The sequence below is a fragment of the Haliotis asinina genome, chromosome 5 (genome assembly GCF_037392515.1).
Source record: "Haliotis asinina isolate JCU_RB_2024 chromosome 5, JCU_Hal_asi_v2, whole genome shotgun sequence".
Lineage (NCBI taxonomy): Eukaryota > Metazoa > Mollusca > Gastropoda > Lepetellida > Haliotidae > Haliotis > Haliotis asinina.
Genome location: NC_090284.1, coordinates 78,218,642 through 78,244,250, shown reverse-complemented (window position 1 = coordinate 78,244,250; position 25,609 = coordinate 78,218,642). Strand labels below are relative to the sequence as shown.

Below are 25,609 nucleotides of genomic sequence, written 5' to 3'. Positions count from 1 at the left end.
AACAGCTACACTCTAGCACAGAGACATATCTCAATGTATCCAGCTACACTCTAGCACAGAGACATATCTGAATCTAACCAGCTACACTCTAGCACAGAGATATATCTCAATCTAACCAGCTACACTCTAGCACAGAGACATATCTCAATCTATCCAGCTACACTCTAGCACAGAGACATATCTCAATGTATCCAGCTACGCTCTAGCACAGAGACATATCTCAATCTAACCAGCTACACTCCATCACAGTGACATATCTCAATCTAACCAGCTACACTCTAGCACAGAGATATATCTCAATCTAAACAGCTACACTCTAGCACAGAGACATATCTCAATGTATCCAGCTACACTCTAGCACAGAGACATATCTCAATCTATCCAGCTACACTCTAGCACAGTGACATATCTCAATCTAACCAGCTACACTCTAGCACAGAGACATATCTCAATGTATCCAGCTACACTCTAGCACAGAGACATATCTCAATCTAACCAGCTACACTCTAGCACAGAGACATATCTCAATCTATCCAGCTACACTCTAGCACAGAGACATATCTCAATCTAACCAGCTACTCTCTAGCACAGAGACATATCTCAATCTATCCATCTACACTCCAGCACAGTGACATATCTCAATCTAACCAGCTACACTCTAGCACAGTGACATATCTCAATGTATCCAGCTACACTCTAGCACAGAGACATATCTCAATCTAACCAGCTACACTCTAGCACAGAGACATATCTCAATCTAACCAGCTACATTCTAGCACAGAGACATATCTCAATCTATCCAGCTACACTCTAGCACAGAGATATATCTCAATCTAACCAGCTACACTCTGGCAAAGAGACATATCTCAATATATCCAGCTACACTCCAGCACAGTGACATATCTCAATGTATCCAGCTACATTCTAGAACAGAGACATATCTGAATCTAACCAGCTACACTCTAGCACAGAGACATATCTCAATCTAACCAGCTACACTCTAGCACAGAGATATATCTCAATCTAACCAGCTACACTCTAGCACAGAGACATATCTCAATCTATCCAGCTACACTCTTGCACAGAGATATATCTTAATGTATCCAGCTACGCTCTAGCACAGAGACATATCTCAATCTAACCAGCTACACTCCAGCACAGTGACATATCTCAATCTAACCAGCTACACTCTAGCACAGAGATATATCTCAATCTAAACAGCTACACTCTAGCACAGAGACATATCTCAATGTATCCAGCTACACTCTAGCACAGAGACATATCTCAATCTAACCAGCTACGCTCCAGCACAGTTACATATCTCAATCTAACCAGCTACACTCTAGCACAGTGACATATCTCAATCTAACCAGCTACACTCTAGCACAGTGACAAATCTCAATCTATCCAGCTACACTCTAGCACAGAGACATATCTCAATCTAACCAGCTACACTCTAGCACAGAGACATATCTCAATCTAACCAGCTACACTCTAGCACAGAGACATATCTCAATCTATCCAGCTACACTCTAGCACAGAGATATATCTCAATCTATCCAGCTCCGCTCTAGCACAGAGATATATCTCAATCTAACCTGCTACGCTCCAGCACAGAGACATATCTCAATCTATCCAGCTACACTCTAGCACAGAGACATATCTCAATCTAACCAGCTACACTCTAGCACAGAGACATATCTCAATGTATCCAGCTACACTCTAGCACAGAGACATATCTCAATCTATCCAGCTACACTCTAGCACAGAGACATATCTCAATCTAACCAGCTACTCTGTAGCACAGAGACATATCTCAATGTATCCAGCTACACTCCAGCACAGTGACATATCTCAATCTAACCAGCTACACTCTAGCACAGAGATATATCTCAATCTAAACAGCTACACTCTAGCACAGAGACATATCTCAATCTATCCAGCTACACTCTATCACAGAGACATATCTCAATCTATCCAGCTACTCTCTAGCACAGAGACATATCTCAATCTAACCAGCTACACTCCAGCACAGTGACATATCTCAATCTAACCAGCTACACTCTAGCACAGAGATATATCTCAATCTATCCAGCTACACTCTAGCACAGAGACATATCTCAATCTAACCAGCTACTCTGTAGCACAGAGACATATCTCAATCTATCCAGCTACACTCTAGCACAGTGACATATCTCAATCTAACCAGCCACACTCTAGCACAGAGATATATCTCAATCTAAACAGCTACACTCTAGCACAGAGACATATCTCAATGTATCCAGCTACACACTAGGACAGAGACATATCTGAATCTAACCAGCTACACTCTAGCACAGAGATATATCTCAATCTAACCAGCTACACTCTAGCACAGAGACATATCTCAATCTATCCAGCTACACTCTAGCACAGAGATATATCTCAATGTATCCAGCTACGCTCTAGCACAGAGACATATCTCAATCTAACCAGCTACACTCCAGCACATTGACATATCTCAATCTAACCAGCTACGCTCTAGCACAGAGATATTTCTCAATCTAAACAGCTACACTCTAGCACAGAGACATATCTCAATGTATCCAGCTACACTCTAGCACAGAGACATATCTGAATCTATCCAGCTACACTCTAGCACAGTGACATATCTCAATCTAACCAGCTACACTCTAGCACAGAGATATATCTCAATCTAAACAGCTACACTCTAGCACAGAGACATATCTCAATGTATCCAGCTACACTCTAGCACAGAGACATATCTCAATCTATCCAGCTACACTCTAGCACAGAGACATATCTCAATCTAACCAGCTACACTCTAGCACAGAGATATATCTCAATCTAACCAGCTACACTCTAGCACAGAGATATATCTCAATCTAACCAGCTACACTCTAGCACAGAGATATATCTCAATCTAAACAGCTACACTCTAGCACAGAGACATATCTCAATGTATCCAGCTACACTCTAGCACAGAGATATATCTCAATCTATCCAGCTACACTCTAGCACAGTGACATATCTCAATGTATCCAGCTACACTCTAGCACAGAGATATATCTCAATCTAAACAGCTACACTCTAGCACAGAGACATATCTCAATGTATCCAGCTACACTCTAGCACAGAGACATATCTCAATCTATCCAGCTACTCTCTAGCACAGAGACATATCTCAATCTAACCAGCTACACTCCAGCACAGTGACATATCTCAATCTAACCAGCTACACTCTAGCACAGTGACATATCTCAATCTAACCAGATACACTCTAGCACAGTGACATATCTCAATCTAACCAGCTACACTCTAGCACAGAGACATATCTCAATCTAACCAGCTACACTCTAGCACAGAGACATATCTCAATCTAACCAGCTACACTCTAGCACAGAGACATATCTCAATCTATCCAGGTACCCTCTAGCACAGAGATATATCTCAATCTAACCAGCTACAGTCTGGGAAAGAGACATATCTCAATATATCCAGCTACACTCCAGCACAGTGACATATCTCAATGTATCCAGCTACATTCTAGCACAGAGACATATCTGAATCTAACCAGCTACACTCTAGCACAGAGATGTATCTCAATCTAACCAGCTACACTCTAGCACAGAGACATATCTCAATGTATCCAGCTACACTCTAGCACAGAGACATATCTAAATCTATCCAGCTACACTCTAGCACAGAGATATATCTCAATGTATCCAGCTACGCTCTAGCACAGAGACATATCTCTATCTATCCAGCTACACTCTAGCACAGAGACATATCTCAATCTAACCAGCTACTCTGTAGCACAGAGACATATCTCAATGTATCCAGCTACACTCCAGCACAGTGACATATCTCAATCTAACCAGCTACACTCTAGCACAGAGACATATCTCAATCTAACCAGCTACACTCCAGCACAGTGACATATCTCAATCTAACCAGCTACACTCTAGCACAGTGACATATCTCAATCTAACCAGCTACACTCTAGCACAGTGACAAATCTCAATCTATCCAGCTACACTCTAGCACAGAGACATATCTCAATCTATCCAGCTACACTCTAGCACAGAGACATATCTCAATCTATCCAGCTACACTCTAGCACAGAGACATATCTCAATGTATCCAGCTACACTCTAGCACAGAGACATATCTCAATCTATCCAGCTAGACTCTAGCACAGTGACATATCTCAATCTAACCAGCCACACTCTAGCACAGAGATATATCTCAATCTAAACAGCTACACTCTAGCACAGAGACATATCTCAATGTATCCAGCTACACTCTAGGACAGAGATATATCTGAATCTAACCAGCTACACTCTAGCACAGAGATATAACTCAATCTAACCAGCTACACTCTAGCACAGAGACATATCTCAATCTATCCAGCTACACTCTAGGACAGAGATACATCTCAATGTATCCAGCTACGCTCTAGCACAGAGACATATCTCAATCTAACCAGCTACACTCCAGCACAGTGACATATCTCAATCTAACCAGCTACACTCTAGCACAGAGATATTTCTCAATCTAAACAGCTACACTCTAGCACAGAGACATATCTCAATGTATCCAGCTACACTCTAGCACAGAGATATATCTCAATCTATCCAGCTACACTCTAGCACAGTGACATATCTCAATGTATCCAGCTACACTCTAGCACAGAGATATATCTCAATCTAAACAGCTACACTCTAGCACAGAGACATATCTCAATGTATCCAGCTACACTCTAGCACAGAGACATATCTCAATCTATCCAGCTACTCTCTAGCACAGAGACATATCTCAATCTATCCAGCTACACTCCAGCACAGTGACATATCTCAATCTAACCAGCTACACTCTAGCACAGTGACATATCTCAATCTAACCAGATACACTCTAGCACAGTGACATATCTCAATCTAACCAGCTACACTCTAGCACAGAGACATATCTCAATCTAACCAGCTACACTCTAGCACAGAGACATATCTCAATCTAACCAGCTACACTCTAGCACAGAGACATATCTCAATCTATCCAGGTACCCTCTAGCACAGAGATATATCTCAATCTAACCAGCTACAGTCTGGGAAAGAGACATATCTCAATATATCCAGCTACACTCCAGCACAGTGACATATCTCAATGTATCCAGCTACATTCTAGCACAGAGACATATCTGAATCTAACCAGCTACACTCTAGCACAGAGATGTATCTCAATCTAACCAGCTACACTCTAGCACAGAGACATATCTCAATGTATCCAGCTACACTCTAGCACAGAGACATATCTAAATCTATCCAGCTACACTCTAGCACAGAGATATAACTCAATGTATCCAGCTACGCTCTAGCACAGAGACATATCTCTATCTATCCAGCTACACTCTAGCACAGAGACATATCTCAATCTAACCAGCTACTCTGTAGCACAGAGACATATCTCAATGTATCCAGCTACACTCCAGCACAGTGACATATCTCAATCTAACCAGCTACACTCTAGCACAGAGACATATCTCAATCTAACCAGCTACACTCCAGCACAGTGACATATCTCAATCTAACCAGCTACACTCTAGCACAGAGACATATCTCAATCTAACCAGCTACACTCTAGCACAGAGACATATCTCAATCTAACCAGCTACACTCTAGCACAGAGACATATCTCAATCTATCCAGCTACACTCTAGCACAGAGACATATCTCAATCTATCCAGCTACACTCTAGCACAGAGACATATCTCAATGTATCCAGCTACACTCTAGCACAGAGACATATCTCAATCTATCCAGCTAGACTCTAGCACAGTGACATATCTCAATCTAACCAGCCACACTCTAGCACAGAGATATATCTCAATCTAAACAGCTACACTCTAGCACAGAGACATATCTCAATGTATCCAGCTACACTCTAGGACAGAGACATATCTGAATCTAACCAGCTACACTCTAGCACAGAGATATATCTCAATCTAACCAGCTACACTCTAGCACAGAGACATATCTCAATCTATCCAGCTACACTCTAGGACAGAGATACATCTCAATGTATCCAGCTACGCTCTAGCACAGAGACATATCTCAATCTAACCAGCTACACTCCAGCACAGTGACATATCTCAATCTAACCAGCTACACTCTAGCACAGAGATATTTCTCAATCTAAACAGCTACACTCTAGCACAGAGACATATCTCAATGTATCCAGCTACACTCTAGCACAGAGACATATCTGAATCTATCCAGCTACACTCTAGCACAGTGACATATCTCAATCTAACCAGCTACACTCTAGCACAGAGATATATCTCAATCTAAACAGCTACACTCTAGCACAGAGACATATCTCAATGTATCCAGCTACACTCTAGCACAGAGACATATCTCAATCTATCCAGCTACACTCTAGCACAGAGACATATCTCAATCTAACCAGCTACACTCTAGCACAGAGATATATCTCAATCTAACCAGCTACACTCTAGCACAGTGACATATCTCAATGTATCCAGCTACACTCTAACACAGAGATATATCTCAATCTAACCAGCTACACTCCAGCACAGAGACATATCTCAATGTATCCAGCTACACCCTAGCACAGAGATATATCTCAATCTATCCAGCTACACTCTAGCACAGTGACATATCTCAATCTAACCAGCTACACTCTAGCACAGAGATATATCTCAATCTAAACAGCTACACTCTAGCACAGAGACATATCTCAATGTATCCAGCTACACTCTAGCACAGAGACATATCTCAATCTATCCAGCTACACTCTAGCACAGTGACATATCTCAATCTAACCAGCTACACTCTAGCACAGAGATATATCTCAATCTAAACAGCTACACTCTAGCACAGAGACATATCTCAATGTATCCAGCTACACTCTAGCACAGAGACATATCTCAATCTATCCAGCTACTCTCTAGCACAGAGACATATCTCAATCTAACCAGCTACACTCCAGCACAGTGACATATCTCAATCTAACCAGCTACACTCTAGCACAGTGACATATCTCAATCTAACCAGATACACTCTAGCACAGTGACATATCTCAATCTAACCAGCTACACTCTAGCACAGAGACATATCTCAATGTATCCAGCTACACTCTAGCACAGAGATATATCTCAATCTAAACAGCTACACTCTAGCACAGAGACATATCTCAATGTATCCAACTACACTCTAGCACAGAGACATATCTCAATCTATCCACCTACACTCTAGCACAGTGACATGTCTCAATCTAACCAGCTACACTCTAGCACAGAGATATATCTCAATCTAAACAGCTACACTCTAGCACAGAGACATATCTCAATGTATCCAGCTACACTCTAGCACAGAGACATATCTCAATCTATCCAGGTACTCTCTAGCACAGAGACATATCTCAATCTAACCAGCTACACTCCAGCACAGTGACATATCTCAATCTAACCAGCTACACTCTAGCACAGTGACATATCTCAATCTAACCAGATACACTCTAGCACAGTGACATATCTCAATCTAACCAGCTACACTCTAGCACAGAGACATATCTCAATCTAACCAGCTACACTCTAGCACAGAGACATATCTCAATCTAACCAGCTACACTCTAGCACAGAGACATATCTCAATCTATCCAGCTACATTCTAGCACAGAGACATATCTCAATCTATCCAGCTACACTCTAGCACAGAGATATATCTCAATCTAACCAGCTACGCTCTAGCAAAGAGACATATCTCAATGTATCCAGCTACACTCCAGCACAGTGACATATCTCAATGTATCCAGCTACATTCTAGCACAGAGACATATCTCAATCTATCCAGCTACACTCTAGCACAGAGATATATCTCAATCTAGCCAGCTACACTCTAGCACAGAGATATATCTCAATCTATCCAGCTACACTCTAGCACAGAGACATATCTCAATCTAACCAGCTACACTCTAGCACAGAGATATATCTCAATGTATCCAGCTACACTCTAGCACAGAGACATATCTCAATCTAACCAGCTACACTCTAGCACAGAGACATATCTCAATCTAACCAGCTACGCTCTAGCACAGAGATATATCTCAATGTATCCAGCTACACTCTAGTACAGAGACATATCTCAATCTATCCAGCTACGCTCTAGCACAGAGATATATCTCAATCTAACCAGCTACACTCTAGCACAGTGACATAACTCAATCTAACCAGCTACACTCTAGCACAGAGACATATCTCAATGTATCCAGCTACGCTCTAGCACAGAGACATATCTCAATCTAACCAGCTACACTCCAGCACAGTGACATATCTCAATGTATCCAGCTATACTCTAGCACAGAGATATATCTCAATCTAACCAGCTACACTCTAGCACAGAGATATATCTCAATCTATCCAGCTACACTCTAGCACAGAGACATATCTCAATCTAACCAGCTACGCTCTAGCACAGAGACATATCTCAATCTAACCAGCTACTCTCCAGCACAGTGACATATCTCAATCTAACCAGCTACACTCTAGCACAGAGATATATCTCAATCTAACCAGCTACACTCTAGCACAGAGATATTTCTCAATCTATCCAGCTACACTCTAGCACAGAGATATATCTCAATCTATCCAGCTACACTCTAGCACAGAGACATATCTCAATCTATCCAGCTACGCTCTAGCACAGAGACATATCTCAATCTAACCAGGTACACTCTAGCACAGAGATATATGTCAATCTATCCAGCTACACTCTAGCACAGAGATATGTCTCAATCTAACCAGCTACACTCTAGCACAGAGATATGTCTCAATCTAACCAGCTACGCTCTAGCACAGAGACATATCTCAATCTATCCAGCTACACTCTAGCACAGAGACATATCTCAATCTAACCAGCTACACTCTAGCACAGAGACATATCTCAATCTAACTAGCTACGCTCTAGCACAGAGACATATCTCAATCTATCCAGCTACGCTCTAGCACAGAGACATATCTCAATCTAACCAGCTACACTCTAACACAGAGACATATCTCAATGTATCCAGCTACCCTCTAGCATAGAGACATATCTCAATGTATCCAGCTACACTCTAGCACAGAGACATATCTCAATCTAACCAGCTACACTCTAACACAGAGACATATCTCAATGTATCCAGCTACCCTCTAGCACAGAGATATATCTCAATCTATCCAGCTACACTCTAGCACAGAGACATATCTCAATCTAACCAGCTACACTCTAACACAGAGACATATCTCAATGTATCCAGCAATGTATCCATATATCTAACCAGCTACACTCTAGCACAGAGATATATCTCAATCTAACTAGCTACGCTCTAGCACAGAGACATATCTCAATCTATCCAGCTACGCTCTAGCACAGAGACATATCTCAATCTATCCAGCTACACTCTAGCACAGAGACATATCTCAATCTAACCAGCTACACTCTAACACAGAGACATATCTCAATGTATCCAGCTACCCTCTAGCACAGAGACATATCTCAATGTATCCAGCTACACTCTAGCACAGAGACATATCTCAATCTAACCAGCTACACTCTAACACAGAGACATATCTCAATGTATCCAGCTACACTCTAGCACAGAGATATATCTCAATCTATCCAGCTACACTCTAGCACAGAGACATATCTCAATCTAACCAGCTACACTCTAACACAGAGACATATCTCAATGTATCCAGCTACCCTCTAGCACAGAGACATATCTCAATGTATCCAGCTACACTCTAGCACAGAGACATATCTCAATCTAACCAGCTACACTCCAGCACAGAGACGTATATCAGTCTAACCAGCCACACTCTAGCACAGAGACATATCTCAATCTAACCAGCTACACTCTGGCACAGAGACATATCTCAATCTAACCAGCTACACTCTAGCACAGAGACATATCTCAATCTAACCAGCTACGCTCTAGCACAGAGATATATCTCAATGTATCCAGCTACACTCTAGTACAGAGACATATCTCAATCTATCCAGCTACACTCTAGCACAGAGATATATCTCAATCTAACCAGCTACACTCTAGCACAGAGACATAACTCAATGTATCCAGCTACACTCTAGCACAGAGACATATCTCAATCTAACCAGCTACACTCCAGCACAGTGACATATCTCAATCTAACCAGCTACACTCTAGCACAGAGATATATCTCAATCTAACCAGCTACACTCTAGCACAGAGATATATCTCAATCTAACCAGCTACACTCTAACACAGAGACATATCTCAATGTATCCAGCAATGTATCCATATCTCTAACCAGCTACACTCTAGCACAGAGATATATCTCAATCTAACTAGCTACGCTCTAGCACAGAGACATATCTCAATCTATCCAGCTACGCTCTAGCACAGAGACATATCTCAATCTAACCAGCTACACTCTAACACAGAGACATATCTCAATGTATCCAGCTACCCTCTAGCATAGAGACATATCTCAATGTATCCAGCTACGCTCTAGCACAGAGACATATCTCAATCTAACCAGCTACACTCTAACACAGAGACATATCTCAATGTATCCAGCTACCCTCTAGCACAGAGATATATCTCAATCTATCCAGCTACACTCTAGCACAGAGACATATCTCAATCTAACCAGCTACACTCTAACACAGAGACATATCTCAATGTATCCAGCAATGTATCCATATATCTAACCAGCTACACTCTAGCACAGAGATATATCTCAATCTAACTAGCTACGCTCTAGCACAGAGACATATCTCAATCTATCCAGCTACGCTCTAGCACAGAGACATATCTCAATCTAACCAGCTACACTCTAACACAGAGACATATCTCAATGTATCCAGCTACCCTCTAGCATAGAGACATATCTCAATGTATCCAGCTACACTCTAGCACAGAGACATATCTCAATCTAACCAGCTACACTCTAACACAGAGACATATCTCAATGTATCCAGCTACCCTCTAGCACAGAGATATATCTCAATCTATCCAGCTACACTCTAGCACAGAGACATATCTCAATCTAACCAGCTACACTCTAACACAGAGACATATCTCAATGTATCCAGCTACCCTCTAGCACAGAGACATATCTCAATGTATCCAGCTACACTCTAGCACAGAGACATATCTCAATCTAACCAGCTACACTCTAACACAGAGACATATCTCAATGTATCCAGCTACACTCTAGCACAGAGATATATCTCAATCTATCCAGCTACACTCTAGCACAGAGACATATCTCAATCTAACCAGCTACACTCTAACACAGAGACATATCTCAATGTATCCAGCTACCCTCTAGCACAGAGACATATCTCAATGTATCCAGCTACACTCTAGCACAGAGACATATCTCAATCTAACCAGCTACACTCCAGCACAGAGACGTATATCAGTCTAACCAGCCACACTCTAGCACAGAGACATATCTCAATCTAACCAGCTACACTCTGGCACAGAGACATATCTCAATCTAACCAGCTACACTCTAGCACAGAGACATATCTCAATCTAACCAGCTACGCTCTAGCACAGAGATATATCTCAATGTATCCAGCTACACTCTAGTACAGAGACATATCTCAATCTATCCAGCTACACTCTAGCACAGAGATATATCTCAATCTAACCAGCTACACTCTAGCACAGAGACATAACTCAATGTATCCAGCTACACTCTAGCACAGAGACATATCTCAATCTAACCAGCTACACTCCAGCACAGTGACATATCTCAATCTAACCAGCTACACTCTAGCACAGAGATATATCTCAATCTAACCAGCTACACTCTAGCACAGAGATATATCTCAATCTAACCAGCTACACTCTAGCACAGAGACATATCTCAATCTAACCAGCTACGCTCTAGCACAGAGACATATCTCAATCTAACCAGGTACACTCTAGCACAGAGATATATCTCAATCTAACCAGCTACACTCTAGCACAGAGATATGTCTCAATCTAACCAGCTACACTCTAGCACAGAGATATATCTCAATCTAACCAGCTACACTCTAGCACAGAGACATATCTCAATCTATCCAGCTACGCTCTAGCACAGAGACATATCTAAATCTAACCAGCTACACTCTAACACAGAGACATATCTCAATGTATCCAGCTACGCTCTAGCACAGAGATATATCTCAATCTATCCAGCTACGCTCTAGCACAGTGACATATCTCAATCTAACCAGCCACACTCTAGCACAGAGATATATCTCAATCTAACCAGCTACACTCTAGCACAGAGACATATCTCAATCTATCCAGCTACGCTCTAGCACAGAGATATATCTCAATCTATCCAGCTACACTCTAGCACAGTGACATATCTCAATCTAACCAGCTACACTTTAGCACAGAGATATATCTCAATCTAACCAGCTACACTCTAACACAGAGACATATCTCAATGTATCCAGCTACCCTCTAGCACAGAGACATATCTCAATGTATCCAGCTACACTCTAGCACAGAGACATATCTCAATCTAACCAGCTACACTCCAGCACAGAGACGTATATCAATCTAGCCAGCCACACTCTAGCACAGAGACCTATCCCAATCCGACCAGTCACAATCAAAGACAGTGACGTATATCAATCCAAGCAGCCACACCCTAGCACAGAGACTTATCTGAATCTAAGCAGCCATGCTCTAGGACAGAGACGTATCTCAATCTAACCAGCCACATTCAAGGACAGAGGCAGTTTCAGGGGTGGAAAGAACACATTGCCCGACGTCCTAGTATAGTGTTTTTTTGCTCTGTCGGGCAAGCAAATGTGTATATCACGCTGTACCGGTGTCCAGTTGACTTTCTAATGTTAGATACGTCGTATATTTAAAATTCAGCAAGAAATTATCAACATATTCCTCCGATTACCTGCCGGGTCGCACATGTTTTGCTCAGAAAAAAATAATTTAAAGTATTCTTTCTTAGTTTCTAACGCTTATCATTTTCGTACAAACTCCTAACCTCGACATTGATAGTCCATGTTTGCAGTCTTATAACTTTGACATGCACTGTTGTATGTTTGTTAGATATTTTTAACGAAAGCTCTATACATTGACTTCGCTATGCATATTGGTGACCTCAGTAAATTTACATGCGCAGTTGTGAGTTTGTTTGAATTCTTGGTAAACGATTTGCAGTGACGAGATTTTGTCTGCTTCAATATCGATCGGGATGTCAAAACAATGCTCACTTGATGAGTTTGTTTTTAAATGTTGCACGCCCACTACAGAGAAGAAAGAAAATGAAGTAAATATAGATAAAAACTAACTATATGGTAATGGGAAGAGGGAACGCATATTACAAGCAACGTCGGCTGAAGAGTATCCATGAGTTAGGTACACTAGAAACAAAGATCTAATGACATACGCAGTTTGTTGTAAATACCCCTCAGTTTCATCGGGAAAGCGGAATACATTTCTGGAAGGGACTTCTCATTTTAGGATTTATTATCATAAGTCACACAGTGCATCTGATGTTCACAGAGAATGTGAAATTGTGGACAAACACAACGTAAACTGTCAGAGTGGGGCATTCAGAGATGCAGCTAGCAGTTGTAGCAGGGAGGGCAGTACATCTAGTGGTCAGTCTGTGGCATTTCCTATACTCAAGGCATTCAAAAACTTGGATAAAACTGTCTATGGAATGATTACACGATGCCATTTAGAAAGTGGTCAAATGCAACATATGTCATATTTGGGATTTCACTTTCTTGGTAAAGTACAAATTCTAGTACTTTTTTTCGGTTGAGTCCCATCCGGGATTCGAACCCGCACCCTCAGAGTCAGGCACCTAATCGCCAGCACACAAAGTCAGCCGCCTAGCCCGCTCAGCCACCGCGACTGTGTGGAAGTCGCGGTGGCTGAGCGGGCTAGGCGGATTTCTCGGTCACTTATAAGACAGCTTGGATACAGATTGACTATTGGTTTGATCGTTGACCAATCGATATGCTGGATTTCGTTTTTATCAACTCTAGCTATCATGAAAAAGTTTGTGTATCGTGAACATACACAATCGTAAGGATGCCTGAAATGTACACGCAGGACTAAGAAGCACTTTGACGAGCTTATTTTTCTTTAAAGCGCTCAAATCGCTACAATTCAATTGTTTTTACCCCGGATAACCCAGTCCAACCATTGAGTAAGGATAGTTTTTATTTGCATATGCATTTTGCGCACACTACTTGTAATCAAACGTAATGGCTTGCTGAAATGTCAATATAATCTGCAAATTGTTGCGAATAAATATCCCAATTCAAGTACATGTATTATAGAATTAAAATAAGTTACACGATACTGATTTAATGTGATGTATACACTTGCATTTGAATCTCCCCAAATATTTATGAAGATGGGCATACTTATATTTGTTTTGAAAGCAAAGGAATTTCAGAAGATTGACAAAGGACTCCTCAAAATGAATGAATGAATGATTTAATTTAGAGGAAGATTTTGTAACCTTGTCACCGTTAATTCAATCAATGTGCAAACAGAGTATCTTAGTATTCACTTGAGTGACGAGTAACAAACACTTACCTCCTGTAACAACATCTCATAATCTCCTTTCTTGCAGACGTGTTCATTTGCCTGTATAAGCCACCGACATTGCGAGCAATTGTTATCAAAACACATTAATAGTTCTTCTGATTAACACAGAAAGTAACCTCTTTTGTAAGAAAAGGTAATCTTTGATCATTACTGCTAAATTGAATGAAATAATAGGTACAATACGAATTTAAAATTTAGAACCCCCAATATGCGGCTCTCGCTGAATGAGGGTTGCTTTTCATCACCCCCAATATGCGGCTCTCGCTGAATAAGAGGTGCTTTTTGTAACCCCCAATATGCGGCTCTCGCTGTGAGAAGCTAATTAATTTGCCCCACATATGCGTCTCTCAACCTTAATGAGTTAAAGGCAAACTTTGTCACAATTCTAAGTGATGGCAGCACTGACTCTATTGTCACAGAGCAGTAGACAGTTTTTATCTACTATGTAAGCCAGGATGGAGAACCCTTTTCAGTCCATGCTGAAACAATGTCTTTAGAACACAGTCATGCTGATGGTGTTCTAAATGGAATAAAAGAGGCTGTCAAGGGAATTGGACTGTAATACAATAATATAGTTGATCCCAGCAGTAAGGGTCCCAAACTGGTTTCAGTTAATTTTGATGGGGCCTCCGTAATGATGGGCATGAGAAGTAGGGTAGCTGCCAAATTTCTTCCTGATGCAAACTATGATGTCCCAATACACTGTGTCGCGCGCAAGTTAGAACTAGCTGTTCTTGATGCTGTTAACGATTTGCCACAGATTACAAAATTTGAGGAAACATTAAAACAGATCTTACAGTAGTCCCAAAATGAGGAGGAGGTGAGATCCATTGCTGAATTGTTTGAAATTGATCTTGTTACCCTAGGTTATGTGAAGCATGTATGATAACTAGCTAGTTACAAAACTGTACTGTTGCATGTAGAGAGTAACAGAGGCAAGAGGCATGTTGAACCAAATGAAAACAGTTAGTTTCATCAAGATTATGCACACTTTTAGATGTATAACCCATACTTACTGACATGTCACTGATTTTCCAAACTGAAGACCTCCTGATCACATGTATATAGCCAGCTGGAGGGACTTAGTCTCAAGCTTGTGAATCTGAAGGTTGACCCGATAAACTCAGGAGAACACATCAAGTAATTCTGTGACAAGTATCAGTCACATTCTTTAGAATTTGATGGAGTCAAACTGAAAGGTAACTGCCGACCTGTAGACATGAAAGAAGACACTCACATTCATTTCTTCTTTCAAAGACAATGTCATCCAATATGTGGACAACAGGTTTTCATGTTCCAATGAAAAAACATTGAAGTGTTTCAGTGTTGTATTTGATTATACATACCAGTTGGCCATGTGATGATCGAGTCCAGCTAGCTACTCATGGGAAGGAAGAGCTGTGTGATTTGCTGACCCATTTCAGGCCACTCTTCAATGAGATCACCAAGTTGTGTATTTAGCAGTACACTGAGTTAAAGGGGCACTTGAAAGGAACCAGGTGTCATTTGATACCTGTGTCACACTTCTCAGGAACAAACCACCAAGGTTTAAGGCTGTCTGTAAACTTCTTTAACTTACGTTCACCAATAGTCCAAGCACTGCAATCTGTGAGCACATTTTTTCTTTAATGAACTTGCTGAAAACAGAAAAGAGAACACTGTTAAATCACGAACCCTGAACCACCTGCTCATGATTATGACACATGGTCCAAAGCAAAAGAAGGACTTTATTCCAAAATCAGCAATCGGACAGTGGCTTGTCTCATGTGAAACAGGAAGTTCAAGAAGACTTTCAAGTCTGAAGGACTTTAAACCTATGAATGCATCATCATATCTCAGGAAGCTGGAAGGATATGTGACAATTATCCCATTGCCAAACACTGTGTCTCTTTAAGTCTTGTATGTGAATGTCAGTCACTCAATGAATACCACTATCAGATTAAAGAATTATGTTAAATGAACTTAACATTTATCACATTTTATTTTATCTGTGTCAAACTGAATAATTAAAATTATCAAATAATCAGGAACACACAAATTTCACACAGTTTATTCTTTAAAACCTGAATACACTTTTATAGCTAGTGATAGTATCATACACCAGCATAATGACCACTGCAGTATAGTAAGATATTGATCATAATAGTTAGTGTCTTCTTGTTTTGTGTCTTGTTAAACTCATATACCTTGAATCATTACACACTCACTTTGTCAGTATGAAATCTCCATCATAATTCTATGAATATATTGTACTAGTATCACAGGGCAAGTGTTTTCACATGTATCACTGTACCAGTGTACAGTAGCACTTTGAAAGTTATTTCCACCCCTGAGTTTAAACAGCTGCTCTGTAAGACAATGACATATCTCCACCTAAACAGCCATACTTTAGGACAGCTACATATCTCAATGTAATCAGCCATTGTCCAGGATATCATCACATCTATCTCAGTCTTGTTTACTTTTCAGTCATTTTTCCACACTGTTCTGGTGAACAGTGTTTACTGCACCAAGGTGGTGGACAACAACCTCCACCTCACAAACTGGCGCCGCAAACAGGGCTGCAAGTGTCAGCATAAACACGTCGTTGACTGGTGCGGCTGCTCCCCAAATGACTTCAAGATCTCTGATCTTGACAGACTCATGGTATGTTCACATTTGTATGGACACTGTGAGGTTGTAGATCTGAACAGTCAGGTGGTAGATTGACATCCATATGAACATAGTGAGATTGCATCCATGTACATCTAAACAGAGGCATGGTAGATGGTGGTCAGTGGTCAGTGTGTGACCATGTACATCTAAAGAGACATCAGTAACTACCTGGACATTGTTATATCATGTGCATGTCTTCCATAAGCTGAGGAATTTCTTTGCTGCGTACAACTGATAACAAAATGTGTTCATAACAGTGACTACTTTGGAGCCTTCATGTTGTTGAAACTCTGTTGCTGGATAATTTTTTTATCTTTTTCAGAACTATGAGCAAAAACCAATTTTCTTTGCAAGGAAATTTGAGCCTATAGTGAACCAAGAAATAATCAATAGTTTAGATGTCTATTTATTCGGTAATTTCCAACAAGGTAAGAATTTTTTTAACATCTCCAAGATATATGTAATTGAAAAAAAATGATCTGCAGGAGCCAGTTGACTGAGTTCTGATGTGATCTGCTGGGCCCATTTGGCTGAGTTCTGATCTGATCAGCTGGGCCCAGTTGACCAGGTTCTAGGCAGGCTGCAAAGTTTTTATGATTGTGTGCTCCTCTCAAAGTACACAATCTTAGACCTGTGGTGGCTGTCCTCCCAGTTATAAATTTACACAGTCTGTGTAAGTACAAACTGTACATACTGAACAGCAGGGATTCAGACAGTGGCATGCAGCAATATTCATGAAAAATGGGTTAAGAAAAGACATTTAAATGCATGATTTTTTTAGAGAAACAACTGTGTGTTTCAGACATGACTGGCTTAACAAGCTACTGGCAAAACGAATATCATCACCTGGACAAGATAGCCAAGGTCAAGGATGCGTACCCTACATTTTACCAGTCATTTGTCAGGCTGGGAGTTGCAGAACTGTCCCGACAATCTGTATCATGTACATATCGACCTATGAAAACACTGGAGGCAAATGTGTTCTATGAGGCTGACCACTTTCATGGAATCCTGGTCCTCCACCAAGTAGAGGAGGTTGCAACAGGCAACATCATCACCATGGAAACACACATGCATCCAAAACACCACTATTCCATCCTCCAACCAAAGACAATCATAGGAAGACTTCAGACTCTGGAGGTGAGACTACTGGCCCACTGGATCACCAGATCATTGGACTACTAGCCCACTAGACCATTAGACCACTGGACTGCTAGATCATTGGACTATTGCACAAAAGGCCCACTAGACCATTAGGTCACTAGCCCACGGGACCAATAGAACATTACGTCACAAGCCCACTGGACCACTAGACCATTAGGCTGCTAGACCATTAGACCATTGCACCACTAGCCCACTGGATCATTAGACCTACCCAGCAGCCCACTGGACCATTAGACCATTGTACTACTAGACCATTGTACCACTAGACTACTGTATTACTAGCCCACTATACCACTAGCCCACTTGTACCACTAGACCAGCTTGAGAACATTTGATGTGTTGGGTAGATGAAATAGCTTGGGCAGAATAGTAGAGATTATTCAAATTGTTTTTATCATCAATGATTGGATCTGATGAATGGTTGTTCAGTTCACTGAGGAAAATGTGAGAAAATTATGAGACAGTTTGCAAAACATTTGTATATGCTGATATGTACGTCAGTTAAACTATTCTTTGAGAAAATAATGATGATGTCTTTTCTTTTGCAGGTTGGAACAGATTTTGATCCCAAGGAACTGTTATTCCGAAATTATGGAAAACTTATCGGCCCATATGATGACGTGGTGTTGCGTCACGTTTGGGGAGCTGGGATTGAGTTTGTGATCTCAGTGGCATGGATTGACCCAGTCAATGTCATAGCTGCATCATATGATGTGAAAGTCCTCAGTAGTGGACATACTGGGTCACACAAACCACAACTGAACCAGCCACTGCGTCCCGGAATTTGGCAGGTGAAACTGATGTACAACCTGCAGATACTGGCAGAGACCTCCTTCCTTGTCATCCCCCTCACTGTGTACGATGGACACCCTATCTCTGCCACTGAAATATACAGAGCTCACAGTGGACCACAAGGCTTTTATGCTTCCAAGGACTTCTCTGAATTCCGGGATGTGTTGAACGTTCCTAAGCAGGCTGACCTAGAGACTCAGGCAGCAGTGAACGCCAAGAAGGTTGGGAAGGATTTGGAGAACTGGGTGGACAGTTTAGTGCCTTTGTTTTGGCAGGTTCAAAGGTCATGTACCATAGAGGATCTGTCTAACACCTGTCTTGTGTTAGAACAGTGCAAAAAAACATCGTGGAGTTCAAGATCTCCTGATCCGAAGTCAGATCTTTCAAGTGTTGGAGCTAAGTTTGCTCCAGTCAGATAACAGAAGGGGTGCTTAGGAAGTTCATTTATTCATTCAACACTAAGTCATGGTGATAAAAGGGTGTAATCTGTCGGGATTCCTCCTTGGAGGGGTGGTAAGATAGCATACCTCACTCACTCACTCACTTACTCACTCAAACATTTCAGCACTCACTCACCCCTGTATTGGAATCATGTTGATCATCAAGAAGATATCGTTCCTTTTTTCTAAGTGTTTTAGTAAGTTAGCATCAAATGTATCAAAACTTGTGTTTTATGCTGACGAAATGTGTTTTTCTTTTGCTATCAAATAATGTTTAACATTCTGATTATGACACTGATAAGTGATTGTGCCAAACAAATGCAGACATGTCTTTTTATGATCTTTTATTATTTATCAGACTTTTAAGGACTTTTTAACTTACTTTACAGGTGGTGTTTTGTCTCCTTGGAAACTAAATATTGCTGATTCAGCTTTCACAAAGTCATGGGTGGTTCGAAGATTGAGGGGATGTTCATGGAGTTCAAAGACCCCTGACATTGAAGATTTTGTGGGGGGGCGTCAGTGGAGCAAAGGGGTGAACCCCTTTCCTTTCAAAATTCGTAGATCTGCCGATGAAAGTAATGTCTGCAAGTCTTCTGTCGAGGCCCTGTTTTCTCGAAACAAACTTTAGCCTGAGTTTTAACTTAAGTTCAAGTTTTTGCTCAAAAAAATTTGAGAAAACACAGGATGCAGATAAGTTAAAAATTCAGCTGTTTCAAATTGTCAAACTCAGTATGAGATTTGAGTGAAAAGTTTAGTTTGTTAGAGAAATTGGGGCGAGGATGTACAGTTTCCTTGAAACTTGATATCAAAATGTTTGTGTCTAAATGAACAGAATCTGTGTGGTCCAACTGGGTCATCTATTGACCAGATTAACATAAGATGTGAATTTATAATAGATAACTTCAAGTTGAAAAGAGATATCCCCACCAAGGAAGTCGATTGGTCAGTCTGACCTGGATGCTCTTGGTCCAGTAAAGCATGGACTCACAACAGAAGTGTAGGTATGGTCTTGGCAACGCTGGGATGTGGGGAGTGCTCACATATCAATCAACAGATATCAAAATGATTTCTGCCCACATGTTAATAGACATACCTCACCATAGTTACTGTCAACATGTTACTAGATATACGTCACCATGGTTACTGTCAACATGTTACTAGATATACGTCACCATGGTTACTGTCAACATGTTACTAGATATACGTCACCATGGTTACTGCCAAGATGTTGGTTGACATATATCACATTTCTTACTGCTGACACATTTTATTGGTATCACCATGGTTACATATAATACATATCTCCTTTTGTTTGTGCAATGTGCAGCTTGTTTGCATGTGATGTACATACCACTGCACCCAGGACTGGCTAGTTGCTACATCACTTTATGCTACTCACCTCTTTCCACCTGTTTGTGTCCTGTGTTGATAAAGTCCCAAGTGCCTCTCTACTATGTGAATTGGTTGTAGTAAATGACATTTCTTTAGATAGTGAATGAGGAAGTAATGATTTGTACACATCCGATGAAAGTGTTTCACACAAGTGGAAGATCTGCTAATATCATCACTTACTTTGATGTTGGACTTGGAATATCCTGTAGAACTACATCCTTGGGGGCATATATACGCCAACCAATTCTTGCTCTCAAGCGCCCTCTCTATAGTAACTTATAAAAGTATTTATGCAGTAAACTGATGACATGCCCTTCTGTCTTGTCATACATTATTTGTTCACTGTGAGCTACCTTTCTGTCTTTTGACAGTGGATCTGTTCACTGTTAGCTGCCTTCTGTCTTGTCACAGGAAATCTGTTCACAGTGTGCTGCCTTCTGTCTTCTGACAGCAGATCTGTTCACTTTGAGCTGCCTTCAGTCTTGTCACAGAGGATGTGTTCACTGTGAGCTACCTTTCTGTCTTTTGACAGTGGAGCAGTTCACTGTTAGCTGCCTTCTGTCTTTTCGCAGGAAATCTGTTCACTGTGAGCTGAATTCTGTCTGGTCATGAGAGATGGTCAATGTGGGCCACCTTCTGACTTTTCACAGCAGATCTGATCACTATTGGCTGCCTTCTGTCTTGTCGCAAGGGATCTGTTCACAATGACTGCCTTGTCACAGGGCATATGTTCAATGTGAGCTGCCTTCTGTCTTGTCACAAGGGATCTGTTCACAATGACTGCCTTGTCACAGGGCATATGTTCAATGTGAGCTGCCTTCTGTCTTGTCACAAGGATCTGTTCACAATGACTGTCTTGTCACAGGGCATATGTTCAATGTGAGCTGCCTTCTGTCTTGTCACAAGGGATCTGTTCACAATGACTGCCTTGTCACAGGGCATATGTTCAATGTGAGCTGCCTTCTGTCTTGTCACAAGGGATCTGTTCACAATGACTGCCTTGTCACAGGGCATATGTTCAATATGAGCTGCCTTCTGTCTTGTCACAAGGGATCTGTTCACAATGACTGCCTTGTCACAGAGCATATGTTCAATGTGAGCTGCCTTCTGTCTTGTCACAAGGGATCTGTTCACAATGACTGCCTTGTCACAGGGCATTTGTTCAATGTGAGCTGCCTTCTGTCTTGTCACAGCAGATCTGTTCAATGTGAGCTGCCTTCTGTCTTGTCACAGCAGATCTGTTCATTGTGAGCTACCTTCTGTCTTGTCACAGCAGATCTGTTCATTGTGAGCTACCTTCTGTCTTGCGACAGGGGCTCTGTTCAATGTGAGCTGCCTTCTGTCTTGTGACAGGGGCTCTGTTCATTGTGAGCTACCTTCTGTCTTGTGACAGGGGCTCTGTTCATTGTGAGCTACCTTCTGTCTTGCGACAGGGGCTCTGTTCATTGTGAGCTACCTTCTGTCTTGCGACAGGGGCTCTGTTCATTGTGAGCTACCTTCTGTCTTGTGACAGGGGCTCTGTTCATTGTGAGCTACCTTCTGTCTTGTGACAGGGGCTCTGTTCAATGTGAGCTACCTTCTGTCTTGTGACAGGGGCTCTGTCTACTGTGAGCTACCTTCTGTCTTGTCACAGCAGATCTGTTCATTGTGAGCTACCTTCTGTCTTGTCACAGCAGATCTGTTCAATGTGAGCTACCTTCTGTCTTGTGACAGGGGCTCTGTCTACTGTGAGCTACCTTCTGTCTTGCGACAGGGGCTCTGTCTACTGTGAGCTACCTTCTGTCTTGCGACAGGGGCTCTGTTCATTGTGAGCTACCTTCTGTCTTGCGACAGGGGCTCTGTTCATTGTGAGCTACCTTCTGTCTTGTGACAGGGGCTCTGTTCATTGTGAGCTACCTTCTGTCTTGTGACAGGGGCTCTGTTCATTGTGAGCTACCTTCTGTCTTGTGACAGGAGCTCTGTTCATTGTGAGCTACCTTCTGTCTTGTGACAGGGGCTCTGTTCATTGTGAGCTACCTTCTGTCTTGTGACAGGGGCTCTGTTCATTGTGAGCTACCTTCTGTCTTGTGACAGGGGCTCTGTCTACTGTGAGCTACCTTCTGTCTTGTGACAGGGGCTCTGTCTACTGTGAGCTACCTTCTGTCTTGTGACAGGGGCTCTGTCTACTGTGAGCTACCTTCTGTCTTGTGACAGGGGCTCTGTCTACTGTGAGCTACCTTCTGTCTTGTGACAGGGGCTCCTTCTGTCTACTGTGAACTGCATCAGGATGTCTAGTTAGCTCACATGGTCCCACACCATGATGTGATGATATTCAAGTAACAGTAACTGTCAGGATGTTTGATCAGCTCTTATGGCCTTCTTGATGCACGTCATGATGTTTGACCAGCTCCTGTGACTGTTGTGACTTATGTCATGATGTTTGATCAGCTCCTGTGTAATGTTTGATTAGCTTTTGTCATTTGTTTGAGTTTCCCTTTCATTCTCATGTATGATATCCTTTTGGTTGATGCGTGTATGAAACCAGTGTTCAAGATGAGACATGAAGTGTTGGGCATGAATATGTATGAGTGTACATGTGTTTCAGTACGTTCAATACATCATCCCTCATGCAGTTGCATGCAGCAAAACGTCAACCACGGACAGTTGATGATGTTGGTGATGTTTCACCCCTGCTGACTGTATCTTTGAACAGGTTTAAGGTGATAAGATTTCATTTTTCTGATCAGATGTATCTAGTTAAAGTGCCATACCATCCTATAAGTCATATCAGTGTTTTTGTTGATACGTGTTGTGATTCATATTGAAAAAGTCTAGCAATGATGTTTTTCATTGGCCTCAAAGTTTGTTTACAACCTGGTGTTCAGTTGTTGCTAGTTTTCCGTGGACCTGACCTATAGTTTAAATGGTGTTGAAGTGTGACTGGTGTTCAGCCAACCTTGTGTTCAGTGCACCTGGTATTTGGCTGTGGCTGATGTTAAATGGTCTTGGTGTTAAATGGACTTGATGTTCATCCAAGCTGATATTCAGTGCACGAGGTGTTGAGTGTGACCTGATGTTCAATGAATTTGATGTTAAATGGACTTGGTGTTCAAGGTGCTAATTGCATCACATAATTTTTACATATATGATGATTGTTTAGTTCTAAGAATTATTTTGAAAATTTTATTTCATGTGAGTATTGAGAAGTTTTTTGCTTGTGCATATGATGATGGTGAAGTCTTTACACGTCTCAATCGGTAACAGTGGGGAAGTTTTTGCTTGTCTGTATTTTTATTACAGTGGGATGTCTTTACTTTTCTGAGCTGATAATGGTTGGGAAGTATTCTCTTGTCTGTATTTAAGATGGTGGGGAGGTTTTTACTCGTCTGTATTTATATTGGTGGGGAAGTATTTATTCATCTGTATTTATAATGGTGCGGTAGTTTTTACTCATCTGTATGTATAACTGTGGGGAGGTCTTTACTTATCTATATTTTATGAAGGTGAGGAAGTTTTTACTTGTCTGTATTTACAAAGGTGGGGAATGTGTTTACTTGTCTGAACATGATAACAGTAGGAAAGTATTTACCTGTCTGAACTGATAACTGTCTGGAGGTCTTTACTTGTCTGTATTTATAAAGGTGGGGAAGGAGAAGTCTTTGCTCGTCTGTGTCTATAACGGTGTGAAATTCTTTACTCGTCTGTATTTGTAATGGTTTGGAGACTTCACTTGTTTGAACTGATAACAGTGGGGAGATCTTTGCTTGTCGTGGGGAGGGGAGTCATGCCTGTCTGAACTGATAACGATGGGGAGATCTTTGCTTGTCTATATCTATAATGGTGGAGGAAGTCTGTATTGATCATGGTAAGGAAAGTACTTCTCAGACATATTTGTATTTGAACAATTTACATGTTGCTTGATTCCCAGTGTCTTTCATGTCAGCAGCTGATTGAAGTAATGAGGGGTAGATCGTGTCTCATGTCCTAGGGTCAGGTATATGACCTACTGAAGTAGTCACATCTCAGATCCTAGGGTCAGGTGTATGACCTACTGAAGAAGTCACATCTCAGATTCTAAGGTCAGGTGTATGACCTACTGAAGTAGTCACATCTCAGATCCTAGGGTCAGGTGTATGACCTACTGGAGTAGTCACATCTCAGATCCTAGGGGCAGATGTATGACCTGAAGTAGTCACATCTCAGAATCTAGGGTCAGGCGTGTGACCTGCTGGAGTAGTCACATCTCACATCCTAGGGTCAGGTGTATGACCTACTGAAGTAGTCACATCTCAGATCCTAGGGTCAGGCGTGTGACCTGCTGGAGTAGTCACATCTCACATCCTAGGGTCAGGTGTATGACCTACTGAAGTAGTCACATCTCAGATCCTAGGGTCAGGTGTATGACCTACTGAAGTAGTCACATCTCAGATTCTAAGGTCAGGTGTATGACCTACTGAAGTAGTCACATCTCAGATTCTAAGGTCAGGTGTATGACCTACTGAAGTAGTCACATCTCAGATCCTAGGGTCAGGTGAATGACTTAG

At 41.4% G+C, this 25,609-nt stretch overlaps 1 protein-coding gene across 1 annotated transcript in view; it reads left to right on the top strand.

The window, feature by feature from the left end:
- Nucleotides 1–22,472, top strand: part of LOC137285347 (xylosyltransferase oxt-like) — a 162,118-nt gene extending 139,646 nt beyond the window's left edge. The window contains exons 9-12 of the mRNA XM_067817720.1: nucleotides 17,110–17,286; nucleotides 17,618–17,723; nucleotides 18,098–18,435; nucleotides 19,008–22,472. Of these exons, the coding sequence (XP_067673821.1) occupies nucleotides 17,110–17,286; nucleotides 17,618–17,723; nucleotides 18,098–18,435; nucleotides 19,008–19,670 (1,284 nt within the window). The 3' untranslated portion in view covers nucleotides 19,671–22,472. The remainder of the gene's footprint in view (nucleotides 1–17,109; nucleotides 17,287–17,617; nucleotides 17,724–18,097; nucleotides 18,436–19,007) is intronic.
- Nucleotides 22,473–25,609: the final 3,137 nt, after the last annotated feature.